At 41.7% G+C, this 12,447-nt stretch overlaps 1 protein-coding gene across 6 annotated transcripts in view; it reads left to right on the top strand.

Moving 5' to 3' along the window:
- The window catches only part of ORC5 (origin recognition complex subunit 5), a 217,354-nt gene that overhangs the window by 54,989 nt on the left and 149,918 nt on the right, over nucleotides 1–12,447 (top strand). For all 6 annotated transcript variants that reach the window (XM_090041980.1, XM_090041982.1, XM_090041981.1 and 3 more), the window contains exon 12: nucleotides 1,765–1,809. In XM_090041980.1, coding sequence (XP_089898106.1) covers nucleotides 1,765–1,809 — 45 coding nt within the window. The remainder of the gene's footprint in view (nucleotides 1–1,764; nucleotides 1,810–12,447) is intronic.

Here is a 12,447-nt window from a genome sequence, read left to right as displayed (position 1 = left end):
TAATTTCTAAAAGGTCCTTTTATAAGAAAAGAAATTATGAAATAATTGTTACTTCCTGATAATCTGCAAATGATTTTCTGTAAGAAGAGCATAGCATGTTTTTTTTCTGTACTTATGCTAAGAGGGGTGCCTGCCTGTCAAATAATATATAAGTACATCATAGAAAAGACTTGAGCATCACAGGTACAGCATGTAACCCACCACTGTCAAGCCAGGTAGCTTAGAACTTTACCTTCCCCTTTCAGCAATTCCTTGATTCTCCTTCAAGGCCTTGTTTTCAAATGTAAGCTTACTTTGTGCATATATGACCTACCACATAAGCCATTGTCTTAATATAAAGTTGTATTGTCAAGTTACTTAAAAAAGACTCTTAAAACATTATAACACTCTATTTAGTAATCAATCAAAAACAGCTATAAAAACTCTAAAATGGACAGGTATTCAGGTCCAGAAATCCCAAATATAAGCTTCTACATATACACTTTACCAGGAAAAGAGGATTACCCTTTCAGTGATTTGTCATTCACTGTGCAGAGTAATAAGCTGTCCCTTATAAAGAAAAACTCTTTTGGTGTTGTGTTCTGAAAAATAACACATGATCATATAAGTAAAGACTGATTGACATCTCAATTTCTTTTGATATGCAAACCTTAAATTTTTTCCACCTCTAGCTTGTGGGATTGTTTTGTTTTTCTCCATTCTCTCCTTAATAATTGTTTTGATCTCTTGTTCAATGGGTTCTCTTCCTTCTCTTAATCTACTTTGAGAAGAAATTCCAAAGGACTCTGACTGTCCACGCTCTTCCTTTCCACACTGTTATTCTATACAGTTTTCTTACCTGTTCAGCTCTGTTTTTTACTTATTTCTCTACTTCTCACTTGTCCTTCAAATTCTGCATCTTGATCTTCCTTTGACACAGTATTACTTAATTTCACAGATGTGCTGCTGTCAAAACCCATCAAAACTGAGTGAACTTTAGAAGTAAAAGAGTTGCAAGTGGGATGCATATAAATTCCAGTAGTTGCCATTTGCCTTACTAATGTTTGGAAAAAAGAAGGGCACTAAAAATGAAACACACTTTTGTCCTTTCCTTGAGTTGAGCTGGAATGGAGGGTGAAGGACACATGGGAGGCTTATTTAAATATCCATGGGAAGCTTGCTGCATTTTCTGATTTACTCTTTAATTCTTTTCTTATTTAAATGTGTGTATTTCCCCTGATAAATCAGTTTAGAAAAATAGTAACCCTACAGGTTTACCTGCAGGGTGAATGTTGTCACTCATTCTTCAGACAGCATAAGATTTGATGAGCCAAGTCACATCACGATTACGTTGCAGTGTTATAGTAAGCAGTACAGGCAACCCTTCTCTTAGTGCTCTTAACTGGTTCCTGAAAAAACAAACATTAAGCAAAACCAAAAGTATTTGATGACCCAAGATGGCAATTGCAGTTGTTTTTAATGACCCAAGATGATGGCTGCGAGCATTATAACGAAACTCACTGAGCACTAAATGAAAGTGGGTATCAATTTCAAATGAGCGTTATAGCAAAATAGCACCAAGTGAAACAGCATTAATCAGGTGTTGCACAAATTACTACTAAGAGCAAATGGAATCAGGGCATGAAGAGTAGGCACACCTATAGTAATTGTACATGATGCAAAATTTTGTTACTTAGTTTTTTTCTCATCCTATTATAGTTCTGCAATGTCACTGTAGCTTCTTGCTATGTCATACTCGCTCAAAAATTGCTTTTTCATTTACAGCATCATGGGAAAATGAAGAAGACATTTCTGAAAAAACATGAAAAGGTATTTATTCAGCTTTCAATTCCTATGTCAGTTCCTTTTGTGATGTTGCCTGTATACCACATTTTTCCACATACAGCATGCACTGTGAGGTATCATAGTGGTTTGACTTACTAAGAACTAACCCTTAAAAAAATTCTACTTTATTCTACATACAAAAGCAAGAAGCCAAAATCCTCAAATCTGGGGCCTAAATTTGTTACTCAAATCCATATTTGGTTATCTAAACAAGCCAACCCTTAATATGTAAGCTAATTTTTCAGAAGGGCCAGCTATTATCCATAAAAACAGCAAGTGCTAACTAGTTCAGATAACCAGGCCACTTTAATTTTGATACCTAATATGGATTTAGGACTCTAAGTTTAGACACCCAGGTTTTAAAATGTTGTCATCTTTTCTGTTGTGTACATGGACAATTTATGTGTCTTAATAATATGTATAATAATTCCATAAGGGCAAAGAATTAGTAGAATCATGACTAAACGCTTTCTTTTATATATAAAGTTGCAGTTCCAGCTATTTCAGTGGAGCTGAATCAGTTTAAAATAGCGGAAAAGTTGATCCTTGGCTGAATAGTAAACACATGTATAAATCAATTTAAAAGAATATATAGTGCACATAATTTCACTTCAGTCTATCTGGAACAATGAAAATGTTAAGATGCGTGTACAAACATCAGTACAGTATTATAAATGCTTAACTCTCAGAAGCAAGTTTCTTATAGTTGCAGACCATCTGTATGTCTTGCCTCTGGCTTATATACTACAGGGGACTTTAAAAGATTCTAATTATTTTCAGAACTGTTACCTACCCTGAGATGTACCCACATATTCAGGTTTTTCCCCCCTCCCTGCTCAAGCTGAGGGGGAGAGGCATGACTGGGCTCCGACACACCACTGAGTACAATTTTGGAGGGGTTTAAGCCCCTACCCTGGCCTGCACAGTCCCCAGCTGGGGTGTGTCTGGAGGGGGAGGGAGGAAGCAGCTTCTGTTAGGCTTTTCCCCACTTGCCCCTTGGCTGGCAGGGGCAGGGATATGGCCAGATCCTGGCCAGTGGCAGCACCCTGAGGCGAAGAGGGTGAGGGAGAGGGGTTTAAAACCTCTTCCCTCCCCTCTCCCACTGGCACAGACCCCGGGGGGGGTCTCCCTGGCAGGGTTGCAGCAGCCCCTGCCAGGCTTTTCCCTGTTCAAGTGTGGAAAGGGCTGGGGTCCTATGCCGGTGGGAGAGGGGAGGGAGGGTAGATTAAACCTCCCTCCCTGCCTTCACCTCAGGGTGCCAGTCTAGGGTCTGGCCCCGCCCCCTGCTCCCAAGCAGGGAAAAACCTGGCAGGGGCTGTAGTCTGGAGCAGGGTTTCCCACCCCCATCCCTTCCACGTGAGGCTGCCTGTGCCTGCTCAGGACAGCCCTGCGTGGGCTGAAAGCAGCTGCATCAAGGAGCACTGGCCACGGGGTGGGGGAAGGGCTGCTTTTCCCCGCACTCCTTCCTTGCCCTTCCCCTGCCCCACTCCCCCTTACCTGAGGTTAACTTAAACCAGGTGCAGCCGCATGGTCCCAGGTCAGAAGCCCCAGCTGGAGCTTGATTGGCGAGCTCAGAGCCAGAAGGGGAGGTGTGCCATAAACCTAGGTACCTGAGGCAGAGAAGCAGTGCAGTCCTGAACTCTCTGTGGAGGAGAGCTCTTGCCAGGACAGGCAGGCAACAGGGTGGAAACTGTGAGCCAGAGCAGATACCCTAGGGGTGCAGCCAGGGCTGGGAAGTGGGGAAGAGTCTTCTGCAGCAGCCTGTTGACCCAGAGGGAGCTTTGATTGTTTTACTTAAAGCAGCTGCCTCGCATTGTTTTGTGTTACTGGAGGATCAGGTAGTAGCTGGAGGGGAGGCAGGAGGCCACACAGGTGTGCCTGGGAGGTGCTCCAGGTTCTGACCCCCAGCAGTGAGGCAGGGGCAGGCCCAAGCTGAGGGCTGGGGCCCCAAACAGAGGGAAATAGGCCAAGGGCTAAACCAAGTTGAGACTCAAGCCAGACCTGAGGAAGTGAATGGTGTGGATATAGTGTATATGGACTACAGTAAGGTTTTTGACACAGTCCCTCATGACCTTCTCATAAACAAGTTGGAGAAATGTGGGCTGGGTAATGCACAGTGTGGATAGATAACTGGCTCATCAGCTGCAAGCAAAGGGTCCATGTCAGAATGGCAAGAGGTTTCAGTGGAGTCCCACAGGGATCTGTCCTGGGCCAGGAGCTGTTCAATGTGTTTATTAACTATTTGGATGAAGGCTTCTTGAGCAAGTTAGCAGATGACATGAAATAGGGAAGGATTATGAATACAATGGAGGATATGAGTGCAATTCAGAAGGATTTCAAAAGATTGAAAAGTTGGACTAGAGCTAACAGGATGAAATTCAATGCAGACAAATGCAAGGTGCTACACGTTGGGAGGAATAATCAAAAACTCAAATACAAAATGGGGAACAACTGGCTGGATGGTAGCTCTATGGAAAAGGACCCTGGGAGTCTTGGTAGTCTGCAGTGTAATGCACCTACACAGAAGACGAATATAGTTTTGGGCTGCATCAATAGAAGCAGTAGGTGCAGGACATGGGAGTGCCTCTCTTTGGAGTAGTGTGTGTAGTTCTGGGCTCCACTTTTTTAAAAGAATGTGGGGAAGGTAGAGAGGATTCAGAGACAGGCAACAAAGATTATGAAAGACTTGGAAGGTGAGTCGTATGAGGAGAGGCTGAAGGAGTTAGGCTTGTTCAGCTTGCAGAAAAGGCTTAAGAGGGGACATGATATCAGTCTTCATATATCTGAAAGGTTGCCATAAAAAAGAGGGAAAGTACCCTTTTTTTCTTGCTGCATAGAGGAGAACGTGGACCAGTGGCTTGAAGTTACAGCAGAGCAAGTTCTGGCTATCCAATCTAAAAAGCTTTTTCACTGTGGGTGTTTTACTGTGAGTATTTTCCAAGCTTCTGGTCTTTGCTGGTTGCTCCGCCTTCCTTCTGTATGTGTCAGAGTGTTTTTAAGCCTCGCCTGAGGCATTGGGTGTTGGCTCAAGGTAAGGCTGGGGACTTCAACTGGGGTGTGCCAATTATCCTGTTAGGAGTGTAGCCAGAGGTTCCTGGTTGCTCCACTGTGGGTCAGACTGAGTACCATATTTGGGGTCAGTTAGGAGTTTTACCCCATTGTCATATTGGTATATACTGTGGTGGTTTTTGCCTTCCTTGGTAGTGGGGGGCATGACCCTCTGCCTAGGACCTCTTGAGCATATATTGACAACATCATTGGGCTCGAAGGGTAGTAATCAGCAGCTTCATGTCTAGTTGGCAGTTGGTAACAAATGGAGTGCCCCAGGTGTCGGTTCTGGGGCCAGTTTTGTTTAATACCTTCATCAGCGACCTGGCAGAAGGGATAAAGTGCACCCTTAGCAAGTTTGCAGGTGACACCAAGCTGGATGGAGCAGTAGACACGCTGGAGGGTAGGACTAGGATTCAGAGAGACCATGACAAATTGGAGGATTGGACTAAAAGAAATCTTATGAGGTTCAGTGAGGAGAACTGCAAAGTCCTCCACTTAGGATGAAACAATCCCATGCACTGGTACAGGCTGAGGAATGATAGGCTAAACAGCGGCTCTGCCGAAAAAGACCTGGGGATTACAGTGGACAGTATGATGAATATGAGCCAGCAGTGTGCTCTTGTTGTGAAGAAGGCTAACAGCATACTGGGCTGCATCAGTAGGAGTGTTGCCAGCAGATCGAGAGAGGTGATTCTTCCCTTCTATTCAGCACTGGTGAGGCCACATTGGGAGTGCTGTGTCTAGTTTTTCGCCCTCTAATTCAGGAAGGATGTAGACAAATTGAAGGCAACAAAAATGGTGAGGGGGCTGGCAGACATGATTTATGAGGCGAGGCTGAGGCAACTGGTCTTATTTAATATGGAGAAGAGAAGATTGAGGTGGGATTTAGTAGCAGGTTTCAGCTAACTGAAAGGTGGTTCCGAAGAGGATGGAGCTGGATTGTCCTCAGTGGTGGCTGATGGCAGAATAAGGAGCAATGGTCTCAAGTTGCAGCAAAGGAAGTTTAGGTTAGATATCAAGAAAAACTTTTTTACCAGGAGGGTAGTAAAGCACTGGAATAGGTTACCCAGAGCAATGGGGTAGGTGGGTGAGACATGCTGGTGGTGTGCCCTCTGTCCAGGCTGGCCTCGGATACATCCCCACCCCCCCTTGGGGACTTTTTGCTTCTCTGAAATCCCTCCTGTAGTTATTTCTCCTCTGACTCTTCATTTCCAGGCATCGTTGATTGGTTTCCCTGTGGTTGTCATATTGTCCACATTCTGTTCTATAAGCATATTCCTTTGTTCTTCCAAACCCATCACATGTATACATCTTAATTTGGGCATTTACCAGTGTCTTAATTTGGGCACGTCTGGCTCCTAATTTGGTCTCTCCACCAAAACCAGAAATCTCAAGAGTTTTGCATCTGAGCACTGTGACCTAGCACCAACATGGCAAGCCTATCTTTTGTTATGGATTTTCAGAGAATTTCCCAGCCTGTTTGTTGGCCTCAGACATGGTGTCTGTCTTGAAGGCTGAAACTGAAATTTTGTCACAAACAGGCTTTTAGAAACCAGTTACCCTTTACCATTCCCCTGGACCATTGTTCTAATGTAATCTTTACCTACAAGACAATTCATAGATTACATAGACATTAGGACTGGAAGGGACCTCAGAAGATCATCGAGTTCAGCCCCTTGCCCGAGGGGCAGGAAGTCAGCTGGGGTCATAGGATCCCAGCAAGATAAGCATCCAATTTTTTCTTGAAGGTGTTCAATGTAGGTGCTTGAACCACCTCCGATGGCAGGCTATTCCAGACCTTGGAGGCTCGGACAGTAAAGACATCAAATTTCTAAGACCTGAGGGCCAGGTGACGTGGTCTGTTTGTGGGGCTGGAACTAAAGTTCAGTCTGGCACATGGGACTGGGACCATGCACTGGCCCTGCCCCCAGCCCCACTTGCTGGATCAGGCCCCAGCTCTGGCTCTGGCAGCAGCCCATTTTGAGCTCTGGCCAAGCCAGCTCCACACCACTCATCTGGTACGGGCTAAAGAGTTGAGCACCACTGTTCTTGTAAGAAAGGTAATGAAATATGATCTAGAATGTCATGTGAGACTGTCAAAAGCCTTGCTAACACCAAGGTATACCACATCAGTTTCTCCCCCGTTATCTGCAAAGCTGGTTTCTCTGTCAGAAGAAAATTAGATTGGTTTGATGCAATCTGTTCTTGACAAACCCATGCTTTTTTTTAATCTCCTTATCTTCTAGGTGCTTACAAATAGATTGCTTAATAATTTGTTCCAGAATCTTTCTGGAGATTAAAGTGAGGCTGACTGGTTTATGATTCTCCCTCCTAATATATTTACAGAATAAATTCTTGTTGCCTTTTATATCTCCTGCTAATTGAGACTCCATTTGTTCCTTTGCCTTTCTAATTTTTGTCCCCACATCCTTGTGATGTTCTTTTATACTTATCCATTGTTGTGGATGTTTTTGCCATGTTTTGTAAATTCCTTTTTCGATTTTAAGGTTATGAAATTTCCAGTGCAATCAAAATGGTCTCTGCTATGCTTCCTCTTTTTCTTCTGCACAGGAATAGTTTGCTGTTGCTCCGTTAGTGTAGTCTCTTTCAATAGCTGCCAGCTCTCCTGTGCTTCTTTATCCCATATCTCATCTTCCCAAGGTACCCTTCCTATTAGTTTGTTGAGTTTGTTGAAATCTGCTTTACTTAAAAAGTCCATTATCCTCCTATGTTGTTTAAAACAGTATGTAATAGATCATACTGATTCTGAAATTCTGGAGAAAAGATCACATTCTTATTTATTTCTGTCCATATTGGATTCAATAGACTTATCCACAAGAAACTGTTGGTAGTAAATACATCTGGAAATTCAAATATCAGGGTTCCATCAAAATAGAAGGTGAATAATAGATAAATTTGTGAAATTACTGTAATGTAGCTGTGCAATTCTCTGCACTGTTCTGGGCTAAACATGAGTGTTAGCTAAATGGGGGACATGTTTATATGCCATAGGTTTATTGACAAAACCTACACTGGTTATACAACTGAGATGTTAGGGAATCAGAAAAATATACAAGTAATTTTAGAACTAGAGGGGTAGGAAGGGACCCTGCAATCACTGTTAGTACCTATACAGCCTCCATGGGCTCTGGCTGAGGGAATTACACTGAAATGATCTTTCAGTAAATGTGGTTTTAATAACATTTTGTTACTCTGTTTCCATATATTCTTCACACCAGTTTTTTTAGCTACAAGATAACATTGGTGACACCTCCTGGATTCTAGAAACCTATAACATCTTTTGGAAATGCCTTTACTTCACAGAAGAGGTGAATGTTGCATTTTACTGATAACTAGCACTGCAAAAGTGCTGATGTTGTGCTTGCGATATGTCCTTCCCCAAAATGATTTAGAAACCAGCCTTCTTTCTGAAATCCTCCTTTAATCCTATCCATACTGGCAGTAAACATAAATCGATGTACGCTGCTAAAAGTGAAGTTGAATGTCAAAGCATAGAAAGTGTGATGCCAACTTAAATAGAAACAACGCTTCTCACATCATAACTTTGTTAGTTTATATGATAAATGGATCTGAATACTGTGGACAACACTGACTGCAGAGGACAAAAGTTGACAGTTACTGAATTTCTTGTGAACAACTTTTACTATTTTTTTATTTGTCCTGATAGCAATTTATCTTTGTTTCTTCTTTTGAATTGAATTTTATATATGCTAATAGTCTGTAATGTTTAAGATATCCACATGGAAGCTATTTTAAATGTAAAGACTCATCTGGTGTGACTTTGGTTTTTGTTTCTTAGTATTTTTACTGTAAAATTAAATCACATCATGTTAGCAACAAAAATAATTTCTAAAAGGAAGCTTATATAAGTTTTTACAGTGTTCTGATGATCATTAAAAAATCATAATCTGAGTTATAGGTACCTTTTTCATTAAGGGCTCTTGGAAGCCACTGTGCTACGTGAAGTGGACATGGTCATGGAGGATGCTGACAGATGTAAGAAAACTCCCCAAAAACAATACTTTACCTTAAACTCAGTGTGTCCCCACACTGAACCCAGCACATGCCTGGAAGAGGCATTGCATTAGTTCAACCCAGCTTGCCCAACGTCTGTGTAAATTGGGTGCTTCAGTGGGGTTTTTTTGGTGCTTTTATTTAATAGCTAATTGAATCAGCTTCAAATGAAAGCACCAAAAAACCCATCCAAAGCTCACAATCTATGCAGACACTGTGGAGCCAGGTCAAACTAGTGTGCTGCCTCTTCCAGTAAAGCTTTTTTTGTTTTTTCTTTCACGTCTGTCAGCAGCCATAGATCTTTCCAGTGTATAGAACAGTAAATTACCTCTTCCCATCTCTATCTTCTTTAATGAAACGCTCTGGTTCCTTGGTGGTTTGAGAGCAAGTTTGGTAACATTTCAGATTGCGATGATTTTTCTAACACCAATAAAATGACAGAGGTGAGTTAAGGCTAGGCAAATTAAAAACTAGCCCAAAGCCCACTATGTTTTTATGAGAGTTGAGTTACTTCATATATTCTTTTCTTTGTAGGCTTTCTTAACAAGGTTGTGAAAAATGTCAAGGTAGTCCCCTTTTTTTATTAGGAAAGAAGAAAATAAAAGGTGTCTAAAAGCCTAAAAAAGAAGGGGAAGAGGTAGGACAACTTGATCAGAGAGAGTAGCTACTGAATGGAATTAGCTGTCACTGAAAGCTGACAAGGAGAGTGGTAGAGTAGTGAACTGCCAGGGGTTTGGCATGTTAGAATCTAGAAGGTCTAAGTGTTAAGCGAAGGGAATTTACCAGATACCTTTCACAGATGAACCTATGAACTTCAATTCATCAACCTACTGGATACAAAAAATCATGGACTAAATATAGATGTTTGGATTTATGACACATTATACCTGCCTAACATCTGACTCCCCAGGTTAACCCTCTACTTTTTACCAGCTATGCTCATTCCGTTCTCCCTCCCACCCTCCTGTCTCCCATCTTTTGACTACAGCTACATTAATTCCCCATCCCCCCAACCCCACCTGTCTCTCACCTACTGACCTTCTCAGTTTACCTTTTAACTGAGTGACTTGCTTGCATAAGTACTGACCTCTACCTGCTTTACCACTCCATCCAGGAAGAGCATAGACCACCTGCAGACCCTTCCTCAGCCTGATGGAAGGGTGTTTGTGCCTGAAAGCTTGCTAAGACGAATTTTTCCAACTATTTGAGTTGGTCTAATAAGAGATATCGCATGTACCCAAATAACCTTTTCTGCGTATGTCCTTAGACCAACATGGCTACAACCTACACCCCTGAAGCATTAAGCAAAGCACATGCTTTATGTTGTTCCCTAGAAAGACTTAACTCTCTTTTTTCATGAAACGTTTGCATACGTCTTCAACATTTTACTTTGAGAATGTGAAAACTGATCGTATACTGCAAGTGGTTAAATTGTATCTAGTTATGAATCTCCATTTGTGCCCATATCCTGTGTATGAACAAGTTGTTAGAGTTTAGGTCTGCAAAAACCTAATAATCTAAATTGCTTTTTGTACACAGTTGTGGTAAATCTGTGCTTGGTGTAGGTACAAAAACGCTTGCACCCTTTTTTCTACATCTGCATAGATTTCCATTATTTTTGTGAAAACTTGGTGTTATGTCTGCTGCATTGGTGGCTTCAAAAGGTTAAGTTTGCCTCTCAATGTCCAATCACACAAAAGGTTATCTCTGCATCTTTATTAATCAAGTGAGTCTTCTGTGGTCTGGTAGGAAAACTGAAAAATTGCTGCTTTGTGCTGCCTCTTGGACAGCACCCCTGAAATAGGTACTTTGGGCTGGAATAGTAGCATAGGTAATATTCTCCCCAGTAGGGCTAATGAGATAATAGTTTAATTTTAAAAAATTATTCTTCATGCTTCTTTTAATGAGGCTCCCAGATACTTAGAATAAGTTTCTTTAGAATGTAGTAAGAAGGTTTATAATTCAGGGCATTTTAAATATCTCTGCAGTTGCTGCCATATGAATTTACTCAATCCCTAATTGTTTTATAGCAGACTTAAAAAAAATAAAATAAAAGTTAATTGTTGAGATGGACTCTGTCCTGGAACACTGATAAAATTTCATTAGTCTTTATTTTTAATTAAGACCACCCAAACAAATAGCAGAGCACCTTTAACTAATTGCTTCTTTTTTCTGGCATGTATCCCATTTTTCTTATCTAGAATATTGTAGCAATTTCATAGGAACAAGGTTTTTCTTCTTTTCCCCACCCCCCCTTGTATACTTGCTGCCAACTTCACCATTGGAGTAGGTAATTCATACCTTTTTCATTCAGAAATCTAGAGAGTATTGCACGTTCTTTAGTACATTCCTAATTTTAGAAAATCCTAAATAGTTATGGTCTGTTGGAGTTAGTTTTGGAGCAAAACTTTATAGCTGATTTCAGCATTGTTTTCAGTTTATTTCCAGACTCTGCAGGTAATTCTACCCCCCAGGAGAATTCAAAGGTTTCGATGCAATGTAGGGGAAGCAATTACAAAGCTCCTGTGACTACATGTGACTTTAAATTCTTTCAATAAAGAAAAGTAGAAGCAATTTTACTGACTTCATGCAAGTCCATTAAGTGAGCTGGACTATGTTGAAAGAAAACAATTCTAACAATTCTGACTTCAGTCGCATCCAAAACTAAAAGGATTTTTTTATAGTAGTTTGAGAAAATACACATAGCACGCAAGAAGGTCTTATTCTCATTCTCATAGTATAGATTAGGGGTGTCAAACTTGCTTTGTGCCCTGAGCCAGATCCAGACTGCTGGGCTTTCTTGTGGACTGGATCCAGTCCAGGGCACACGGCGGCTCTGGCCCAGGGCACAGTCACAGTGGTAGCTCTAGGTCTGGCCTGGGCCTTGCAGCGGCTCTGGTATGGGGTCAGCAGTGAAGGAGATAAGGCAAGTGCATGGGCCAAATAATTGCTTGCTACAATGGTGGCAACAGTGATAGATCAAACGGCTGCAGGGCAACAAGGACTGTATCAGTGGTCTGCAACAGGTCGCTTACCTTGGGAAATTCCCCCAGCTTCCAGTTGCCTGGGAGGCCAGATAAAGTAGCTTTGCAGGGTGTATTTTTGAAACCTGTGGAATAGATTATATCCTGAGTGTAGGCAATAAATCAAAAACAGAATCTGTACTCTGGAGAATTTGTTAACCTGTGTGTTTTGTTTTAAGGCAAGCTAGCCATAGACAGTCTTTTGGATTTGAGGAGAGGAAGGATAATCCTGTGTCTGAGGTATCGAATTGGGAACCTACCTGCTTTCAGACTTAGGCTTTGTCACTGGCCGTGTGCATAAATGTGGTTAAGTCACTTTGTCTGTGCTCTGTTTACCATTGCAATCCTCTCACCTGCTGTGAAGGGGCTGCTAACATGTCTTGGAGATGCTCCGATACATATTCTGCTACCTCATTGCCTTACCCAAGACCATTAGACAAAACAGTCTAGAGTATTTCAATAATGAACCAAACTGATGGGTACTTCCTGAAAAACTCACTAACAGCTAATGGAA

The sequence above is a fragment of the Crocodylus siamensis genome, chromosome 4, assembly GCF_052110815.1.
Source record: "Crocodylus siamensis isolate JL-2025a chromosome 4, ASM5211081v1, whole genome shotgun sequence".
NCBI classification, from domain to species: domain Eukaryota; kingdom Metazoa; phylum Chordata; order Crocodylia; family Crocodylidae; genus Crocodylus; species Crocodylus siamensis.
This window is presented reverse-complemented; position numbering and strand designations above follow the sequence as displayed.